Source organism: Acartia tonsa, chromosome 10 (genome assembly GCF_053477335.1).
Source record: "Acartia tonsa isolate MP-2025a chromosome 10, ASM5347733v1, whole genome shotgun sequence".
Classification (NCBI taxonomy): Eukaryota; Metazoa; Arthropoda; class Copepoda; order Calanoida; family Acartiidae; genus Acartia; species Acartia tonsa.
Window position 1 is genome coordinate 5511395 of NC_137269.1, and position 23174 is coordinate 5534568.

The 23174-nt window shown below is 33.4% G+C and overlaps 3 protein-coding genes across 3 annotated transcripts in view; 1 reads left to right on the forward strand and 2 right to left on the reverse strand.

The window, feature by feature from the left end:
• LOC145330401 (uncharacterized) overlaps positions 1-11491 on the reverse strand; it is a 49694-nt gene extending 38203 nt beyond the window's left edge. Inside the window, exons 1-4 of the mRNA XM_080175038.1 lie at positions 11360-11491; positions 8437-8492; positions 1788-1952; positions 1078-1134 (exon numbers count right to left, since the gene is read on the reverse strand). Coding sequence (XP_080031164.1) covers positions 1078-1134; positions 1788-1952; positions 8437-8492; positions 11360-11491 — 410 coding nt within the window. The remainder of the gene's footprint in view (positions 1-1077; positions 1135-1787; positions 1953-8436; positions 8493-11359) is intronic.
• The window catches only part of LOC145329247 (mitochondrial glycine transporter A-like), a 402442-nt gene that overhangs the window by 285155 nt on the left and 94113 nt on the right, over positions 1-23174 (forward strand). The window lies entirely within an intron of this gene.
• LOC145330402 (uncharacterized) lies at positions 11553-13156 on the reverse strand. The gene is made up of 4 exons (XM_080175039.1): positions 13046-13156; positions 12481-12688; positions 12149-12247; positions 11553-11615 (listed from the first exon to the last, which is right to left on the reverse strand). Exons 1-4 carry the CDS (start codon positions 13132-13134, stop codon positions 11553-11555), a joined length of 459 nt encoding a protein of 152 aa, XP_080031165.1. The 5' UTR covers positions 13135-13156.

The following is a 23174-nucleotide window of genomic DNA, read 5'->3' on the forward strand; positions in this document are numbered from 1 at the left end:
ATTTTTAATAAAAGTTGAGTTTTACGTTTTTAGCTAGAAAGTGTACTGAGCAGGTACGTAAACCTAAAAGAAATAACAAGGACAAACATTTCATATTTTTTGTAGCGGAGCTACTTTTTAACTAGGGTATCTTCGTACGTCTTCTTCGTGGCAACGCCCCTTAAGGGTCGATTCTCCGTATTTTGCACAGTAGCTTTACTCCTATTTCTAGCCCCTGCTGGGGGCTCTAACTCTTCGGGGCCAATTGCCTAAACTTGCGGAGCAATCATATAACCGAATATAACCTAACCTAACTTAAAATAAAACCATTTTAGAAATACGACTAATCGCCCCTTAAGGGGCTTTTATTACTTACATTATTCAACATTAAAAGAATTACTTTTCTTTTTTAAGACTAAAAAGTGAGGGGTTGACTTCCTTCTTTCCCCATTACTCAAGTGCCCCGAGAGGCCTCTAGGGACGTAACCGCCACTTATGTGTAATACAATTACAGAGAAGTTTCACCTCTGGTTTTTATGAAGAACATTTACGTCTCGTCCAATATTTTGGTTTTGACAACAAATTACAGAAAATAGAAAATAATCACACAAAAACTTACAAACACTTATTTCTTTCAATAATTATTATGAGAAAATGTGTAGTATATTTTATAGTTTTTCGTCAATCCGTTGTTTTTTTATGGGGTAAAATAGCTCATTTTTAAGATTATAGCATCAAAACAAAAAGCTTAGTGAAATTTTTTTTTATTTTTTAACTAAAATTAAAATTGAGGAAGGTCGACCCTACTCCCCAAAAATTAAAAATTCTCGCCCCCTACAAAAAATGTTTACTTTTCTTTTTAAATTTAAAATAAAAATTATAATAATCAAATTCAACTAGAGGCCTCTAGGGGCGTAGTCGCTATTCTATATATATATGGCAATAACTACAGAGGTTTAAAGTTATTATTAAAGATATTAATGATGAATTTTCGTCTGATATCATCAATTTTCCTCTTATCATTTGAATTTTAATCGGCTTCGCTACTTATGGATGTTGTCATCCTTGTTTTTCTGCAATACATTAAAAAAAACTAACCAAATCATAGAGGAAGAAGGCCGGATGTTGGAGCTGAATCTTGTATCATTCTCGCTTCTAAATAGTAAATAACAATCATTTTCCAGCATAGCTTCGAAACCGATGAATTTCCGTTGGATTAGAACCAGTTATCAGTCACACTTAAAAATCATATAAAGCATTGCATTAAAGACAATTTTTCACGAATATTAAAATAAAAATCATAAAGAGGGGGTTATTTTTTCATTTGTTTGTTTATTACTTTAGTTAGTGTCTAGTGATAAGTTAGGTTATATTGGTTACTGGTTAGCCCCGAAGAGTTTGGGCAAATTGGGCAATATTTAAAACTTTTGGCGCTGTCATGTTTTGCTCAATAGAAAGTGAAGGTACTTAACAGGCTAATTTATCATATTTAATAACCTATTTTATAAAGAAGTAAGCTTTTTTTGTTTTTTTGCGAAGGATTATCGCTAACCGCTTGACAGGGTAGCTTCTCATAGGTCTTGACATGGTTTAAGGCTATTTTATTTTTACAAATGAGTCCAGGTATGGTATCAGCCTTTTTCAATGGCGAGGGGACAAAGTCGCTCAAAAAATCAGCATGTGACCTCACAAAAATGAGGGATTATCCATTTTTTTTTAGGGTTTTTAGGGGTTTCCATATCCCTTCGAATATAGAGCAACTAGAAGCTGGGGGCACTGCCGCTAGTTCTGATAAAAAAAATCACTACCTCTCTAAAGGAAACTGCCGGGTCATGCTGAAACTTCTGCCGCCACCGCCAGATTCTTCGCCGCCACTTTCGCCGCCGTTGGTGTGGTCTGGTTGTCTGGCTGCGCCGCCAATATCGCGGCTCATGCTCATACTGCGGCTGAGACACCTTCGTGTATCCTCATACCTGGTAATATATTAAACTAGCGGCTACGCCCCTAGAAGCCTCTAGGTGCACTTAAGGTAGGAGGAGGAAAAGTCGACCTCATTCTATTTTAAATATAAGTTTTAAAAGAGTAAAAAAACCTTTTTTGGGGAAGGGGGGTGCACACAATCTCCCCATAAATAATTTGAAGAAGAAGCATCACTGTAAAGGAGAACAATATCGGTTCAGCGGTTAGCGAGATCCTTTGGGACAGACAAAAAACGCTTACTACTTTATATAATAGGATATGCTTATGTGAAGCATATAAGAAATAAAAGCAGATCTTCCAAGAAGCGTGCATAGAGCTTAACAAAGTGTCCTAAGAATATGAGCCGTGTGACGTCATAAAAATGAGGGGTGAGAGGAGAAGTAGGAAAAGAAATCCCTTTAAAGAGATGGGTCTTTTGCCGTCACACGGCTCATTTTTTAGGACACTTTGTAGAGATTCCGAGGAGAAAGTAAACTTTCCCAGTATATTATTCCAGTACAAACTACTAGTGTCGAACCTTTTCCTTAAAAAATCTATCTATTTATGGGCTAATTTGGGGGATTTTTGCCCTTTATCTTATCCTGTACTATAGACTCACAGCACCCCATCAAATATTTTAAACGCGGTTTTTCATTACAGCACAAGTCAAAATAGAAGGGTAACAAAGAATCTTTTATCTTAAAAAATAGGAAATTAGTGCCGCAGCCACAAAATGATAAAGACAGCATGTTTATCTAGTAAGTCCTCGTAAACGGTTGGATCTATAACTCAACAATTCACAACAACAAAAATTTATGTATGAGCTTTGGGCAGGTTTTAAGCTAATCGGATGGACTGGTTGAGTAATTAAAAAAGTAATTTTTGCTACTACTTATTTTGAAATTATTAATTATTATTTGTGGAAACCAAAACAATTTCTTGTGATAAATCCATAGAGGCTAGGTGCGCAGACATTAGGTTATGAAAATGTGAAATATAAAGAAAAATAACTATAATACATATTACATTCAACTAGGGCTCAGCAGCAGCGCGTCAGCCCCGACTAAACCTCATTTTATTTTTTTTTAACGGAGGGATTGCCATAATTTAGTCAAATTTCGACTAACTCCTGATTCTTAAATTTCTAAAAGTTCGATTTCACCTCGGCTTACATGCGGATGTCGTGCGGCTGCCGAGCCCTGCACTTAACCTTGCAGACGGAACACTATCTGATAATCTACGGTATGAAGCTCGAGAAAATTCCATCTTTTTTCTTTAATATCAACTCTTTACAAAATATCAAAATTAAACATTCTTAGCGAGATAAAATTATACTAATTTATAAAATGTATGGTGTAATCCTTACAATAAAGTAAGAGGATATTTGTTTGTTTGTTTGTCGGTCTGTTTGTCTGTTTGTTTGTCTGTTTGTTTATACCAAAGAATCTTGCTAACCGCTGAACCGAACGGGTTCTCCTTAACAGGGTAGCTTCTCATAAGTCCTGGGAAGGTTTATAACTATTCTGGGGTAGGGTACCAGCACACTCTTAAGAGAAATCGCCCCTAGAAAAAAAAACAACCCCCCCCCCCAAATAAAAATTTATACTTAAAAAATGGGTTTTGGGATTCAACTCCCTCCTCCTCAAGTGCCGCTATAGGCCTCTAGGGGCGTAACCGCTAGTCCTATAATATAAAGTAGTATGTTTTTTGGCTGTAGCTAATGATCTCGGAGACTGTTGGTCTGCACTGATTCTACTTTTCAGGGAAGCTTTATAAATGTCTTTAAATGGTTTTAGACAAATTTCCCGACCTCCATCGCCCTCCCCTAGAGGCTATTGAGATATTAATTGGGTTAGTGGTAAGCGAGATCTTTACGGCGCAACAAAAAAACCTTACTACTTTATTTAATAGGATATAAATAATAAATAATTATTATCTCGACTTCATGATTGAAACAAATATGATTAGTTTAAAATACTATGATCGAATGCTTTGCTAAATTCAAAGTGACATAAATAAGGCATATAATCATTAAAACATGACATGCTGAAAATTATAAGCACTTAAGCTAAGGGCTTGTCTGTATATACGAACGTTTATCTCGGAAAAACAAAATCTACGTGGAAATTTGAAAAGCATTTGATAAATTCTATATTGCTATGATTTAAAATTCAAGCCCTAAACACAATCAAACAATTACTGAACAATTTTTCATTTGAAAATAAATTTATGCACAAAACGTCGAAGCCATTAGTAGGGAGGGGGGGGGGGGCGGAAGTCAATGAGAGGGCAGGGGGGAGATGACCCAATCTGAGTAATTATTTTTTGGGGGGTTGTAAGGGTTATAAAAAATGGGAACAAGGGGTTGAGGCAGAAAATTAGGAATGTAAAATTGTGTAGAAAATAAGCCAATTTTTAAAAATTGTTATCTCAATAAATTGATTTAATTTCCAATGGGTTTTAAAAACCAAAAATAAGAATTATAAAGACTGCTGGCTGCTAAACGGCTAAACATACATATTTCGCATATCATTATAACAAGCAAAGGAAGGCCTAAAAACAATCTGGAACAGTCAAAACTTGATAATTCACAGTAATTTCGCAGTAATTTATACACCTCTGAAGTTCGGGCATGTAAGTTCAACCGTTTAGCAGTTGGCGTCCTTTATATTTATTGATTTTCATGAAATTATCTTTTTATCTTATCAAACTTTATTAAATCGAAAGTTGTTTTTATGAATTTTATTGTTATTTGCCTTTCCAATTCCCCCTGCAATAGGTGATGCTTATTTTACTATTGGTTTGCATACAAAAGTTGTACAAAATTACATCATTAGAAATCAAGGATGATAATATAAGTCACAGCGAAGACTTAAAGTTAAAAAACAAAGTATAAACTCCTTAAATACAGAGTAGTGGGACAAAGTGTCTCAAAAATCAGCCATGTGACGTCATAATGATAATGGATTATCCATCTCTTTTTTTTGGGATTTTCTTTCCTACTTCTCCATTCATCTCACTCATTTGTATGGCGTCATATGGCTAATTTTTGAGAAATAATACAGAATACTGTTTAGGACATACTTATATTTTTAGGACTTTATTTACTTTGTTGTAATAGGAATCGGTATTCCAAAATCCAGATTACTTACGCCTTGACTCGTATCGATGGAACAATAGACAAAAAAAATATCATGGAAATGGTTATAGAGTTGCTACGCTTTCTTATTCGTGGCTAACAATTACAGGAATCACCATGCCGATTTTAAAATCGATATGAAAATTCTTACATGCCTAAATTCTATAATTATAGAAAAGCCTTTTAAAACTTTTGGAATAATCTCTCTACAGATTCTGTTCATGTAATAATTAATAAATAATGGTTGGTAGATATGTAGTAAACTTCTCTAAATGAAAATGGGACGGTTAGCTTCAATATTTTTACACAATGACAACCGGAAAAATTGCTGATAATAGAAAAGCATCGCATTTAAAAGTTGTTCACTTTATGCATTATGTTAAGTAACAATACTTACAATGAAATAACACTTGTAATATGTCCGCTTCAGAAATAAATCCTTTATTTGCAAGTTATCAGGGATCTAAAGGGATAAGACAATGGCGGATAAATTGGTGTAAATCCCCAACGATGATACTCAAAATAACCTCTTTTGTAGATTACAATTATAGGTTAAAAAGTTGAAACACTATACTTAATGAACCAATTAATCAAAATTCAAGAAAAATCCCATAAGTTGTTAAGCCAATGAATTATAAAATTTTGGGGACTAGTTACAGAACCCCCGAACCATCCTTTACCCTTATAAAAAAATGTATACTCTTGAAAGCCTAAGTTGAAAAAGCAATGAGCTGGGATTTTAAATAATTCTAATAAAACAAAGCTATTTAATGTTACCCCATATATTAATTAAAATATTAGTTAATTTAAACGAAATTCCTAAAAAAAAGCATTAGTTATGGCCATTTTTTTTGAAATCTTAGCGTTCATGGACTTAATAGTAATTAGTATTATTGTTCTTTTTTTTCGGCGGTTCCCTCCAAGTACCCCTTTCCCATATTTTGAAAAATAAAGAAAGGGAGGAGGGTTGTTTTGTTTTTTATTACTTTAGGTAAGGTTAGGTTATAGAGGGTACTGGTTTCATTTCTTTCAAAATAAAAGGAGGGGGGGGAGTGGTTCAGAGCTAAATAGGCTTTATGAGGAAAATCACCGATTTTTCGTTGTGTCATTTATGTAGATTTTCAAGATGTCATTTTAAAACATTTAGTCATATTCTACAAAATTAAAACTTGAATCAAAATTGGTGTGCAAATATTTCCGCTAATAAAATTTTACTTTAAATTACCAAAGTTTTAAAAACATAACCCTTCCTAATCCTTGATTATAGAGATGCCTCGCGTATAATATTATAAAAATCCAATATTTCAAAAATTAAATAAAAAAGATGATTATGGAACAGAAAACATTGTTTAAAATGAGAATATGGAATTTCTGTAATGAATATTGAGTTGCTACACTTTCTACATAGTATCTAACTGTCACAAAAATCAACATACAAGGTTTGAAATCGCTGGATCAAATATAACTTGCCTTAATAAACGTGCGGACGGTCCTGTCCTTATTGTAGAGAATCTTCGTGTCAGCATAAGTGTTTTCTCAATAAAGAGGGTTGATATCCAATATTTTTTCTATTTTGAATATGGTTTAAAAAATTTTATAAGAGATCTAAAAATGAAAATTTATGTAATGTTCAAACAGTAGATGAAATTTCCATATTCTAATTCTGAAATCAAAAAATGCTCAATAAATATATGTGACTTTACAGCAAAAATGGCTGATAAAAATTTCTCTGACAAAATAATATTAAATTATATCACTAAACCTTATGTACTGATATACTTTTTATGCTTTAAAAAATGCTTTAAAAATGCTGTTTGCAAAACTTTATTTTAATGCTGTGTATTTCAAGATTTTGTCCTAAAACTTTGCAGAAATGTATGCACAACTGAAAGGCTACTTTCTTGCAAAAAATACTCAAGCTGTTTCAAACATAAATATGCAAGAATTTTTTTTTTTAAATAATGAAGCAACTCTGCAAGTTTAGTTTGTCTCATTAACTAAAGCCGAAAATTGTTTAAATTTGCTGCACTTATTGTATAAGCCCATTATCAAACATTATGTTTGATTTTCTTAATTCAAGCGTGTGTGTTAGTAAGAAAATTATCTATCTCAAATAGTAGTCGAGAAAATCATTTTTACGGACTGACGGACGAACCTCTTTTATGTAATGCAATATTATATTTCATTTAACCTATCCAAATAACCTTGCAAGTAATTTACAAATGTCTGACCATTTTTGCTGGTTGCACTTTTGCAAAAAATGTTTTGCAAATTACTTTTCCTGTAAAAAATTGTTTTAAAAAAATACGTGATGAATAGTTGTATGTAAATGATTTTTTGCTCACTATGATGTTAGGGATAGGGAAATGTAAGAAAACTTAGCATGTAAAGAAAGTGTCATGTGTGACGTCATAAAAATTCATTTCTTTTTTAGGGGGTCCTAGTAGTACATATCATATTAAAAGTTTGAAATGTTGGGGTTTAGCTTTTTTTTAAATATAAGAACGATTTTCTGCTACGTATATTTAGGGAGCTACGTGTTAAAATGTCCCAACTGACTTAAAACTTGAGTTAAGGACATTTTACCACCTAGCTCCTAGATTATTTGTAGCACAGTAACCGTTCTTATATTTCCAAAAATTAAAGTTCAGAGCGGTTCTAACGGTATGCGTAAAATTTTTCTACTATTAACACAAGCCGCGCAATTTGAAATAAAAAAAAATCTACGCATTTTTTGCACAACCTTTAAGATATTCTGTACCTTATCTCTGGTATCAAAACAATTCCCAGTGCATTTAAGAATAATTTTCTCATTACTATGCAATTGTTCTAATTTTTAAGTGAAAAAAAACAAGGTCGGTTTTGTCTTAAGCTGGTTATTAAAAAAATAATATAAAGTCTCTCTGTCAATTCACTTGTTGTCTTTAAAGATCAAGTTGAATTAATTTATATTCTTTAGGAAGGTTGCCTACTTGTTTTGTGATGGTTAAAATTACTGGGGTAGGGGACATTTAATATACTAGTCCCCAAAGTTTTATAATAAAGTTTTCTTATTCATTGACATAACAACATTGATGACTTTTATTGAATTTTGATTGGGTGGATCATTAAGTTGAGTGATCAAACGTTTCATTAACTAATTGTAATCTACAAAAGGGGTAATTATATGTGTTATCATTTCATTGTCTTATCACTTTAATTTGTACAGGGTTAGTAAAGTCCTGGCGAAAAAACTAAAAAATGATTTTAATTATTATTGAAAATTGGGAGGCTTAGTTACCAACCCTTGTGACTTAGGGCAAAGCTGTTCGAGTTAGATAAAGCTGATATTTCTAACTAGAATTATTACTTTTATTTACCTGCCATTTCTTGACTGTCTTTCAGCGTTTTCTGGAGATTTTCTTTGTTTGTTGTCCTGACAATAATAACATAGTAAAAAAGACAAGTAACCATTTGATTGCACGACCTTAATTGCACCTGTTTAAGGGCCATGGTATCCTCCTACTTTCACTATAAGTGATACATGCCAGACACAGCAGCAGCAGGTAACATTTTTAACGTCTCTAGTTTGACTTGGTTTGGTCTAACCCATTATATTCTTTCATACGGATATGTAGTCTTATAATAAGAATGGGGCCGGATAACCGGTTTGGCCGGATACTGGATATTGATACTATCCGGATACCTGATACCCGGCTGATTTATAATGCCGGATATCCGGTAATTTGCCGAATATCGGGCCATTTTCAATATCCGGCCGGATACCGTTATTAGAAATCAGACGGATAACCAGTATCCGGCCAAAAAAATAGCCCAACACTACTTATAATGTCTTCTACCTGACTTTTACAACTATTAAAGGCAGAATATAATTTCTCGTATTCATTTGAATCCGGTGGATAGGAACCGGTTCTCATGAATACGAAAAAACTATGTCTAGCATCGTATTATATCCAGTTTTCTACGAATATAGAAATGTACAATCATAAGATTAAAACTAGTTTTTTTAGCCGGTGCCTTCGGCACCACGGGGCTAAAAAAACTAGTTTTAATCTTATAATTGTACATTCTATATCCGCGGAAAGCCGTTTATAATACGATACGAGAAATAACTATTTTAATATTTCGGGGAGGATTAAGGTGTCCTCTATCTCCCTGAGGAAGTTTGAACCCCCTGCATTCTAACCCCCCCCCCCCCCTATTACCACCTTCCTGAATACAAACTAAACAAGGATGACAACATCCATAAAAGCGAAGCTCTGAATCGGTATGATAGACGAACATTAACTCTTGTAGAGAGCCAGAACTAATCATACAAAATAATAATATATAAGTTTTAACAAAATTAAACATAAATTTGTTGCAAAATTTCTTAAATACAGAATTCTGTTTAAGGAAACACTGACATTTGTATGACTTGATTATAGAGATGCTTTGCTTATAATATCGTACCTTACTGTAATTGAAATCAGTAATCCAAAAATCACATCAATCGGATGAATTTAAGAAAAGCTTCGCTTTTAAAAATGTAGGACCTTTGCAAAACTTTATTTTAAAATTCATTATCAATACAAGGATAAAAACTTTTTTTCAATGCAGTTTTATTTTAGTTGTAAGTTTAGCAAGGAGCCCAGATAAATTTTCTATGAAAAAACTCTAAACTTATGCTTTTTTTAACCAAGGGCTCAGCAGCTGCGACTAAGCTTTGAATTTAAACCCATTTAAAATCGAGGTACTGGCATATTTTGGGTCAGGTCTGAACTTCCAGCTTATTCTAAAATTGTAAAAGGTTAATTTCCCTGAGGCTTACATGAGGTAGATGCGTGGCTGCCGAGCCCTGGTAAAAACAGGTAGGATTGGGATATTGAACTTTAAATAGCCCTCAACTTTTATAAACATAATCTCTCATTTGTTAGTTCAACGTAGATTGTTGTACATCTTATTTATAATTTTGTTTATATTGATTGGGGGTGTAGTACAATGTACATCAACTAATCGTCAGTTGTCCAAGCCCTTAAGATCTTTGGATGTTTTAAATAGTATGACGGTTAAATCAACTGAAACAATTTCTGCCCATAATGTTTAACACCTACTAAAGGTAGATTTGCATAGATTATTTTAGGATACGATTAGTTATCCGTACATTGTTATATAGACGGAAAAGGGTCGATTTTGGAATAAGAATATTGTGCAAACACCTTCTGGTTAACCAATATATAAAAACTGAGACTCTACAAAGTGGCCGCGTGACGTCATAAAGGAAGAGATGAGAGGAGAAGTGAGAAAGAAAACCTCTTAAAAGTGATGGATCTATTGATGTCACATGGCTTATTTTTTGGACACTTTGAAGAGTATCTAAAAACCAAAAATGGAAAAAAAAGGGGGGGGGGCGGCCACGTATCTGAAAAATTAGGAAGTACCCTCTGAGGGGCATTTTTTTTATTTCAAAGTATAGCTTTATGCATTTTTCTGCATTTGTCTTAAGTAGTAGAATAAGATCAACAAAATTTGTTAGTTTTTATAGCTATTTGTTGATTTAAAAATTTCAAATATTCTTTTAAGATGTTATGGCAAGAAAACTAGTTTAATTGAAAGCCAATATTCCCCGAAAAAATCCGTCATTTAAAGATAACAAAATAATTTCATTTTTTACAATAATTGACCCAATTGAATCTATTTTTCAACAGATTTTGAAAGATAATAAATAAATTCTTAATAATTATTTACGTTTGAAGGTCATTTGGCCTTTTCTTTAGCTTTTTAAAGCCTTTTATTTTTTATAAATAGGATTTTGAAAGCGAAGCTTTTCTGTAATAAGAGTCTATACATATGTCCGTAAGTACGTCACAGTTAGCTCTCTTCCATATTTTAGGCATGTTAGAATAATCATATCGATTTCAAACTTTGTATGATGATTCCTGTAACTAAAAGTCTCGATTAAGAAAAAGTAGAAGTTCTATAACAGTTACTAGAAAGTCTTGTCCATATGCAACATGCTGATTTTTTACTTTTTTGACAACATTATTTTGTATGACAGTATTACCCTATTCATCTAATTTTTGGAAAGAAACGATGCATGGGGTCTGTTTATCACGTTTTCTTATTCGTTGCTTTAATAACTTTCGGGACTTTTGATTGGTTGGTTAAGTAGGTCGAGTGTCAAAACGTTTTAACCTTTAATTGTAGTCTACATAAGAGCTAATTTTGGAGAATTCCATCAAATTATCAACCATAGTCTTAACCCTTTAGATCCCTGGATAATACCAAATAATCCGCGAATACCTGTCTTGAGATCCTTTCTTGTGCATAATATTCATCTAGATCCAGCTGTGGTTGTGGTTGTGGCTGTGCTGGCTGTTGGGATTGTCTGCTTGTCTTGTCCGCAGGGGATGTAGCTTCATTACCTGGCACCATTTGTTATTGCTTTATCTAGGGCTCAGCAGCCGACAACCAGTCGCATACAAACAATGGATGCCTAGCCCTGCTTTTTTGGTACTGCACTCGGGGATAAGAGGGGTCTCAAGGGATAAGGCAATAGCTAATAAATTGTTGCACATTCTCAATGATTATACATAAAATCACCCCTTCTATAGATAAAAATTAGTTATTGAAACGTTTTGATACTAAAATTAATGGACCTACCTATCAAAATTCAATTAAAGTCTCCAAAGTTTTTAAGTCAGAGAATAAGAAAACATTTTTATAAAACTTTGGGGACTAGTATAAAAAAAAACTAATATCTATCCCTTTCTGGCGGGATAAAGAATAGACCAAAAAAGCTTCTCTGAAAATTGCTGGCCTATCATTGTCTACTATACTACGTTTTGTTGCTACGATCGATCGGCTCTATATTCGAAGGCATTCGAAGTTATTCAATGTATTTAAATTAGAAAGAGAAAAATGCATAAAATTATTTATAGACTTAAAACTTAAAAGACTTAAAACCATCAAAGACCTATGTTAAAATTACCAAAATAAAGAACCCAATTGGTTTATTAGTCTTTGAGATCCCTAGCTTCGAATAAAAAAACTTACTACTTTATATGTATAATGAGAATGCTTTATTGGTGCCGCATAGTTTTCTATGATAAAGTATAAAATTCCTGGACTAGCGCTGGCAGTCAGACCAGCAAATTCTGATACCAACTTATCTGCTGCTTCTATCATACTCTAGACAAAAAATTAAATATATCCTTATGATAAAGTAAAAGAATCTTTGTTTGTCTGTCTGTACCGAATGATCTTGCTGAACCGATATGGTTTTCCTTTATTTGATAGCGTTTCATAGGTCCCGGAAAGGTTTATAACTATTTTGGGGTAGGGTACTACCAACCAGGCAAGAGAAATGTATAGATAGAATTACAGATAGATTGAAAATTGGATAGATATCTGTTTCTCTTTACCTGTGGAGAAGTTCCATTAGTTTGTCCATTTCTGCCAGAATAGCCTTCATACCCAGCACTCTCTTGATGTCCTGGATACCCAGATCCCTCTTGATGCCCAGGATACCCAGCTCCCTCTTGATGTCCTGGATACCCAGCTGCCTCCTCTGGATAGCTGGGACTTTCTACCGGAGACATGTGGTGCCCGTCCAGACTGAACTCTGGTGAACTAAATGGATAGAATAAGCTAGAAATATATCTTAATCAAAAATTTTATTTAAGAATATTATTTCATAATGAACTATGATAGAAGCTGAATTGTTAGGTAATGAGCCCAGTAAGAAGGAAAGAAAGTTAATAAATAAGATGTTTAGATAGATAGATAGATAGATAGATAGATAGATAGATAGATAGATAGATAGATAGATAGATAGATAGATAGATAGATAGATAGATAGATAGATAGATAGATAGATAGATAGATAGATAGATAGATAGATAGATAGATAGATAGATAGATAGATAGATAGATAGATAGATAGATAGATAGATAGATAGATAGATAGATAGATAGATAGATAGATACCTGCTACTATTTTTGCCAGGTGTAGGTGAATATCCCTGTCCAAACTCAACATCACCACGGCCATAGTCTGTGTGATTGTAATTTACCATTTTTTTTATATGTGTTGCTAAACTTTCTGGAAAAGTTTTAAGTTGATATGGCAATTCTAACATACTTAAATTCAATTATTAAGACAAATACCTAATATTTTTATTAATAATTAAATTAAAATAAATTTAAAAACGTTTGTTTTTTAAAATAGGCTAAATTAGTATGTTTGTATTCAACAGAGAAGGCCTTTATAAGATATCTTAGGCTTTTAACCTCCTTTAAAAATTCTTTTAAAAACCTACATTTAAAATCTTCTCCTAATTTATAACATTAAGAATTTAAAGTAATTCAAAATTTTTCTCAAAAAAATAATGTCAATTGAAAAAAATACCATATCTACAGAAATTAAAAAAAAAACACAATAAAATCAAACAGATTTTAGACCAATGGTTTAAAGTTTTGCTATAGCATAACTTATTATGATTTTAGTTACCAAAAAAGTGTTTAATATGGTCAACTGGTCACAGAAAATGTTGCTAGTTTGTTGAATGTTGTTGTTTTTACTAACTAAGCCACCGACAACTTCACTTCAAAACTTTTACAAAATTTCAGCTTTGCTGAAATATCCAGTGTTTTGGCAAACCAACAAAAAATTTAAATTCCATTAATATCAGAAAACATTCTACCGGTTAAAACAAATAAAATCAAAAAAAAATCTATTTCAGCAAACCGCTATTTTTTGACGAATCTGCTACGGATCAAACAAAAAATTTGGACTATAGCAAAAAAAATCTCCCACTTGTTCCACATCAAATTTGCAACCAATTCTAGTATTCTATATTTGCCCGCTTATAATTGGGAGTAAGAGAGGGCTGTAAATTAATATATAACCACATTAATCATTCTTTTAAAAAAAGACTTGACCTATAGTCGGCTTGGTATCGCTTCGGGTTATTGACCACTCCAAGCATCTTGAAATATACTCCACGTTTTATAATTGCGGTGTAAAGCGTCCTTTTACCCGATAGACAACATTCTTAACGTTACTAGTAAAAAAAGCACAAAAAAAGGTTCCAGGACAAACGCAAGAGTCCCAAACGTCGGAGTGGACAAACGCAGGAGTGTTGAAATACTAATTTAATTAAGTATTTCTATACAGGTTAGGTTAGATTAAGCATTTAAAAAATATAGTTTAAAATAGGTTAGGTAAAGTTTCCACTCCGACGTTTGGGGCTTCTGCGTTTTTCCGACGTTTGTTTTGAAATGATATTTTTGTTTAATTGTATGAAGGTGAAAATATGAGGATAATAACAGTATCAGGGAAGTATAAACCTGGGGAAAATTAGGAAAATTTAACTTTTATACAGATAATGGTAAAGGGTAAAATGGAGTTGATGAGAGAGAGACAGACAGAGAGAGAGAGAGAGAGAGAGAGAGAGAGAGAGAGAGAGAGAGAGAGAGAGAGAGAGAGAGAGAGAGAGAGAGAGAGAGATGAAGATGGAGAAGAGAGAGGAGAGAGAAAGAGAGAGAGAGAGACAGAGAGAGAGAGACAAAGAGAGAGAGAGACAGAGAGACAGAGAGAAAGAGAAGGAGAGAAAGAAGGAAAGAAGAAAGAGAGAAAATACAAGGAAGAAAAAATTTAAACAAGAGAAAATGGTGGAAAATAGGAGAAAAATAATACAGATAAACAGATAATGGTAAAGGGTAAAATACAATAGAAGAGAGAGAGACAGAGAGACAGAGAAAGAGAGAGGGGGAGAGAGAGAGAGAGAGAGAGAGAAAGAGAGGGTAATAAAAGAAAAATGAGAGAGATAGAGAATCAGAGAGAAAGAGAGGGGAATAAAATAAAAAGAAGAGAGATAGAGAGACAGAGAGAGAGAGAGAGAGAGAGAGAGAGAGAGAGAGAAAGAAGGAAACTAAAGAGATAGCAAATAGAAAAATGGAAGAAATAAGCAAATTAGAGGGGGATAAACTTTAAAAATCTGAAAATGAGAATGAAGGCACTTGATATATCTAAAAGTGTGTGGGGGGGGGGGGAAGTAACAATTTTGTAGAGAACCAGTTCAATTTTGTCCATAAGTAACATAAACTCTGATAGGTTTTAACGATAATTCGGTTGGAATGATAGTCGATAATTATAAAGATACTACTCATCTTAAAGTCATGTAAAATAAAACACATTCACATTTGTTAATTTAATTACAAAATAATGTACGTACAACCTTTATATAAAAGTAACAGGATCTGTGTCTGTGTTTCTGTCTGTCTGTACCGAAGGATCCAATATGCTTTTCCTTTATACTGTAGCTTCCTATGGGAGAGTTTATATTCATTTTGGGGGTAGGTACGACGTCCCTCCTAATAAAAATCACCCCTATGAACAATAACCCAATCCAATAAAAAAATTTAACTTTAGAGGCCTCCATACAGTAGATGTGCTAATAAAAAGGGATTATGAAAATACAATAACATGAAATAGACACCAACTTTGTTGAAAAGGCAATGTTAAAAGGGTTAAAGTAAAAAGTTCAATATTCATTTTTACTGTATTGAGATTCAGAAAGAAATTTTTGAAATTTTATAGAAGCCAAAATATATTAACAACCATTCGTCCGTCAATAAAATTCGTTCTGAAAGCAATCTATAATACAAAGTAGGTCGATGTTTGTCTGCCTGTCTGAAGCTTAAGATCTTAGTAACCACTGAACCGATTGAGCTCTTCTCTATAAGGAATAGACCTACTGGTCCTGAGCTATTTTCTTGGGAAGATGGACACCCCAGACTAGAAAATCAACCCATTTTTTTTACTTTTTCTTTTTAAATCTAAAATACGAAAAATTAGGTTGATTAAACCTCTTGGGGCAAAGCCCCTAAAGGCTAGGGGCAAAGCCGCTAGTGTAAAAATAAAACAAATATTATATAATAAAAACTACTTAATGTTTATTCCTTTCCCTAAATTACAGAGGGATATTAAGTTGTTTAATGTGTTTAATAAAGTTAATGTTAAGTTTATTATTATGTTTTAGTAATATAACTTAATATATATTTTACTTATATTAAAGAAGCGAATCTTTTATATTTTTGTTACTCTACGGTTTACTGTTAGCTTGCTACATAGACAATGGACAAAGAATATAAGTGGATATTTTGACAGGAGAATAACTTATCGTCAATTTAGATTGCTAACATGGACCTCATTTATTGGCCAAGTTGATCAAGTAGGAAGGGGAGGGGATGGTGTATCGTTACTTTAGCCAGTTGCGAGTGTCACCTTATAAGAGTACATGAAAATCTGGTGCAACATCCAAGTTATGATGAATCGATTGTAAAAAAAAGGAGAATGCAAGAATTCCTAATTTCAATTTTAAGGGGGTGTTGAAATCAACCTACAGCACCATACCTCACGCAACTGACCCCAATATTAAAATATATTTTTGACTCATCATATAAACAAAAAAAAAACAGTAGTAGCAAAAATACTTTTTAAAGCACTTTGGCTGACTGTACGTCCACCAGTTATTCATTCCGTAACGCTCTGGCGAAATATGATTTTACAAGCTGCAGCTGCAGATCATGATAGATGGAAGATTTTTTGTGAATATTCCCTATGCAATTTACTTTGTCCTTAGGTCTGTCACTCATAATAAAAATAAACATATCCTTATAATAAAGTAACAGGATGTTTGTCTGTGTGTTTGTATGTTTGTACCGAAGGATCTCGCTAAACGCTGAACCGATCGGATTCTCCTTAGCAGGGTAGATTCTCATAGGTCCTGGGAAGGGGGAGAGTACACAGACTTACACAGCCAGTTACATAGTTACAAACACATTGAAAAAAAAACAAAGCTTTATAGAGCACGCTCTCTACTTAATCTTAAAGTTTTACTTCTTTAATATTGGAATAGTTATTTATCGCATCGTATTATAGACAGCTTTCCGTTAATATTGAAATGAAAAATTAAAAGATCAAAACCAGTTGTGTTAGCCCTGAGGGAGCCAAAGGCCCGTGCTTACATAACCTCTATTATTTTTAATCTATTTTTATCTACAATTCGTGGAAAATTGTCTGTAATTCGATGCTATATATGATTTTTCAGTATGGCTGAAAACCAGTTCTAATCTACAGGATATTTATCGGCTTCGAAGCCATACTGGAAAATCTTAGATAATTTTGTATGGTATTGGTTGTGAATGACTTGAAAGATTTTGTATTTCTTGCATTTTTTTTATTGCAAAACCCAAACACGGCTAGGGGTGTTGAACTCTTGTCATAATTATGACGGAACCGTCCTACAAGGTTAAACTGCCCCTTTTAATAAAGATAAATGTTTTGATTGTTCAAATTCAAAAATAAATGCAGGCTTTTGAATGGTTTATTTTGTAAATAAATCCCAGTGAAAACGTTTTAGTTCTAAAAAGGAAAACTAGTTATTGTGAACGGTAGTTACACAATGCATTATATTATATTAGATGCGTTAAAAATTCTCTCACCTGCTACTATGGCAAGCGTATGGTATTGTTATTGAGAGCCCGCCTCGGATATATCTTATTTTGGTGTATTTCTTAACCAAATCTTGATTAATAATTAACATGATTATATTGTTAAATGCCATTAAGACAACCAACCCTTTGATTGCACGATCTTTGTTCGGAACTCCTAACTGTGTATGGTAATAAGTTTCGCCTGTTTTGAGCAAAGGCATCACCCCTACTCTAACTATTTATATCGTGCACATGAACAGGAATCATTGTTTAACGTCTTTAGTTATGACGCGGTGTATGATCGAAATTCGAATCTATCAACTTCTCGACAATAAGCGAAAGTCAGGAAGTAAGGGAGGGGACAATGGGCAATTAATTCAATTTAAGAGTTTCCACTGAAAAGAAATGAAAACCAGATTTATCCAGCAAATTTGACCAAAATTGTAAAGGGATCATGGTATTATAACTTAGAACAAAATTAGTTCTAAGAAAAAAAATCATTTACTTTAAAATTAAATTACCAATACATCACAATGTAGTAAACATTCTGTAATTAATCACTAGAAAAATCGTGTTTAGAACTTCGTCAACCCTTCTCATATAGTTTTAACTCCTACCAAAATTCAAGGGTTTCTTAGATTGTTTAATACACAGTAGAGTTTCTATACATGAAAAGACATTTTATTGGGGAAAAATATTTGTTAAAACCAGCCATCTAACAACAAATTTTTCTGTCTGCATATTCAAACTAACTTAGCTAGTTAGCGGGGCATTGATGCGCTAGTACCCAAAGTCAGTCAGAACCTGCTGAATTCGTGCACATTCCCTTTAAGCCAGTACACAAAGTCTGAGACTCTTAAAAATTGAATATTCGATCCATTGTCCCCTCCCTCACTCCCTGAGCGGAAGCACTACGTGTTACGCCACAGTCGCGAGTTGAGCCCCGACTTAGGGTGTGATAAACCCTTTTCAGAGTGAGGGCATTTTCCTACCCAATCTTTGTGTCCAGACAATGGCTGAAACTTGAAACAATTGTCAGAAGAGAAAAAAGAATTATGAAAGATCATGATCTAGGACTTTTAGCATAAACTTTTCTTACAGACAAATAATAACTCATTTTAAAGTAAGACTTTAAAAAAGGGGCTAATATGATATTTCTGATCCAAATTATACATAGTTAGCGGCTATGCCCCTTGGAGGCCTCTAGGTGAACTTTAGGATGGTGGGTGGGGGGGTTCGGGGGGAATAGACCCCATACTTTAATTTTAGTTTTAAGAGGAAAAAGTACAAAAAAAAGTATTGAGGGGGTTATTTTTGGAGTGTGGACGTACCCTCTTCCAAAATAGTTCCAGGACCTATAAAGAGCTACACTGTAAACCATAATGATTTAGCGAGACCCTTCGAGACAGACAGTCACACGTACATAGCTTATGGTACTTTTATAGGATAATGAATTATATTGATTACGCCCTACTTCATAATTATTTTCTGTGCTAATTTTTATTTGCGGCCTTGAAAATGTAACAACTCTAATAAAAAAAAGGATGACAACATCCATAAAATTGAAGCTCTGAAATAGTAGGACAAACGAACATTAAAACTTATAAAGTGTCAGAAATGAATAATCAGAATATAAATGTATAAAATCGAAAAAAATTCTAAGTAAAGTTTGAAATTGATAGGACAATTCTAACATTCCTAAATCTATATTAAAATAAGCTATCCGTCACGGACGGACGTACAGACCGATCCTAATTATAGAAAAGCTTCGCTTTTAATAAAAATAAACAGCTAATATACTTCTCTATAACTTCAATGGATGTAGTATAGAATATACATGGATATTATGATAGGGGAAAAGCTGTCGTTAATCTAGCTTGCTTAAATGAAACTCGTTTATCGGTCAGTTCGTTCATCAAGCACGTAAAAGGGGTTACTATAGCCCGCTGCAAGTTTCACTTTATTATAGAACATACAAATCTGGTGTTATATCCAAATTACCGTTTAAAGTAATGCATCAAAAGTGGATTACTTATATTACTTTTCAACTTACAAATCAAATAAGGAAAAAACTGTAGGTAATTATTATAGAAGAATAATGATATCTAATTTAAAGTAAGGAAGAAACCCGTTAGTTCTTTACAAGTTTAATAGAAGAATGGTATATAGTTTCTAAGTTTTTTAGTAAAAGTGTTTCTATACTACTTGATTGGACCAATTTGTTAAACTTTACAGTGTAAGTTCCAGCGCTTTGATCAATCTAGTTCTTGTTTTATTTAAGAATGCAAACTGGCCGAGTTGGTTTGAGGTTAAAACAGTTTTATTATTGTTTATTTATTCTTGTTTTCAAATATTTCGTGTTTCACAGAGACTGAGAATATAGTGTTTCTGTCTGTAGTAATAACCAGGGCTCGGCAGCCGCGCGTAAAAGTAAAAGGTTTATTTCCCTGAGGTAGCTGGACAAAGAGTCTCAAAAATCAGCCATGTGACGTCATAAAATGAGTGATTATCCATCTCTTTTTTAGGGGTTTTCTTTCCCACTTCTTCTCTTATCTCCCTCATTCTTATGACATCAAATGGTTGATTTTTTAGACACTTTTTCCAGTTACTCCCTCAGGCTTATAGGCAGCTGACGCGCAGCTGTCGAGCCCTGGTTTCTGTCTGTCTGTAGCAATAACCAGGGATAACTAGGGCATTAGGGTATAAATTAGAAGATGATATTAATTTATTAAAGATGATTAACCCTTAACGGTCGGGGGGGGGGCGTTGAACGCCCCCCCATCCGGTTTTTTCTATCTCATTTTCTGTGTGTGAAAGATAAAGAGCCCAAACTGCTTGACTTTTTAAGTATGGGTATGACACATAAATGAGAGTTAGAATTTTTTGAATATCTCCATCCTGGCGGGCACAGGATGCCAGCAAACCTCACAGGGTCATCCAGGTAAAGAGCAAAAATATTTTTTTGACTAAAACAAAGCATTTTATCATACCAAAATACTAAAAAATCCTCTAGTAGTAAATCCTTATATGAAATACAGGTGTTCAAGTCACTTTCAGGTTCCAGGTATGATCCTGCAGGTCCTGATCCTCCAGGTCTCCAGAAATCTTTAAAAGACTCCTGTGACCGCAATTTTTGACTTAGAGACTTCAAATTTTAAACTTAAGCTTTTCTTACATGTCTACATAACATATTAAAATTTCATGAAGATCCGCCGCTGTTTTCCCGCCGACCGCCGACTGCGGCGGCTGGCAGCCGCCAAGTACAGCTGCGGCCGCTGAAATTTATATTTTGATATTTCTAATGTAAAATTTACACAAAGATAAACATTTTCTGGGAAAAAATTTTTCTTCTAGCTTCAAAAATAAGAAAATTACAGCCGTTTGAAATTTTTAAGTAAAAAAAAGACCTAAAAACAAAGGTTGTTAAATAAAAGGGTGAAGGAAGCGAAAATTGACTTAGACTTGTAAAAGGTCGGATATTTATTATCAAACAGGGGACTTGCACAAAAAAGTTTAGCCCTCTAGCTCTAATAGGAACTGAGATAATTAAGGTGCGGCAAGGGGCCCGACTGTAAAGGGTTAAAGTCCCTCAACAGATTATGACGTCATACGATAAAATAGCCAATGAGAGGCTAGTATACACTGTAATTGACCAATGGTAAAACTTATGCTGGCCTCGCATTGGTTATTTTATCGTATGACGTCATAATCTGTTGAGGGACTTTAATCATCTTCTATAAATTAATATCCTTTAAAGATATAATGTTATAGATTCAATTGAATCTTTTTAGAGGTACTGTTTAAAGAGGTGTAGACTAAAATTTGTAACTTTTTAAAGCTTAGCTTTTCTTTGATTAGTGTCAGTCTGTTCGAACGTCTCGTCGTATTTTCTCAGTAGCTTTTGATAGGTTATTTTAGGTTTGGTTAATGTTAATGATTGTCCCGAAGGGTTAGGATATGGGTCCCGCAGGGGCTATAAATAGGAGAAAAGCTACTGTAAAAATACAATGAAACTACTTCATTTTCTTTCCAGATTCCATCTTCGTTTATAAAATGCCATATCGTCGACAAGATACATTATTTCGACAAACTAATGATTCTAAAATTGATAGGAAATTATCAACTGCTAGTGTCGGTCCGTCTGAACGTCCGTAACGGATAGCTATTATCGTTAATTTAGGCATGATAGGATTGTCCTATAGATATCAAACTTGGCGTAGCAAGTCTATAATTGTTACCATAATGTCAAGACGTTCATTTAAATCATGATGATTTTTAACTTTTTTGACACACATTTCTCATGTCATATATTTATTTTATTCATCTAATTTTTGAAACACTGATTCATAGGACAATAAAGCACTGTGTTATAAGAAAGAATCTCTATTATTGAGTCCTAAAAATATATGTATGTCATTTTTTTAGTATCCCGTAATTAGGCAGTTTTGCAACAAATTTACTTATAATTTTGTTTAGATTTTACACTTTTTTTGCTTATTCAGGACTAATACCTTACAGTTATACTCTAAGGAAGTCGACCCCCTTCTCCTATTTAAATTTTTTTGATGGTCTTTTTAGGGGCGATTTCTCCCCAAAAATAGTTATAAACCTTCCCAGGAACTATGAGAAGCTTCATCGTAAAGGTGAACCATAACGGTTCAGCGGTTATTAAGATCCTTCAGTACTAGAAGACACTAGAAGACACTTTCATATAAGGATAAAACAATATATTATTATGTTATGTTTTGATTTATATTTTTGTATCATGGGCTAGGTTAGCATTTTTATCAGACATTGACTAGACCAGATTAATTAGGATGACCTAAGTTATTTAGAGTTGCGAAGGTGCTCTATAATAATCTCGTGTAGTTTTGTCATCCTGTAACGGTTTTGTTCTAGTTTTTTTTCCACTACTCTAATAAAATCATTTTTAATTCTCTGAACTTTAAGAATCATGAAAACATGCAAAAGACGATGTTCAATTCATATGTCTAAGAGTACTGAAGGGTCTTGCTAACCGCTGAACCTATATGGTTCTTACTGTGTAGCTAGGTATAGGGAAGGTTTATAATTAGTTTAAGATATCTCCTAATAGAAATCGCCATTATCAAAACTGTTCCCTCACCAAAAATATTTTGTTTTTATAACCAAAAGTGGAGGCCTCTAGGGGCGTAGCCAGTAGTTAGTTGCATATATTCATCTTATGGAAGTAATAATCCTTGTTTGGTACTATAAATAACCTATGATAAAGGTTAATATGTTGTTGTTTTCTAATAACAAGGATAAGAATGTTTATATCTCATTTAAAGTGTAGCTTCTTATAGGTCCTTGGATGGTTTTAGGCTATTTTAATTTTATATCTATAAAGTCTAAGTATGGTTTCTTATTCATTGAAATATAGAATCCCTTGATACTAGGGTTGAAGCCGCTAGCTAGAGATAAAATAGAAGATAAACATGAAAAGTTTGAATAAACAGGACATCATTGAATAATAATATATGTAATCTACTAGCGGCTACGCCCCTAGAGGCCTCTAGTGACAATTTAAATGTCTAGGGGCTCTATATTCGAAGGGATAAAGAAGGTCAGAAAAATATAAAGCCATACCAAGACTTAT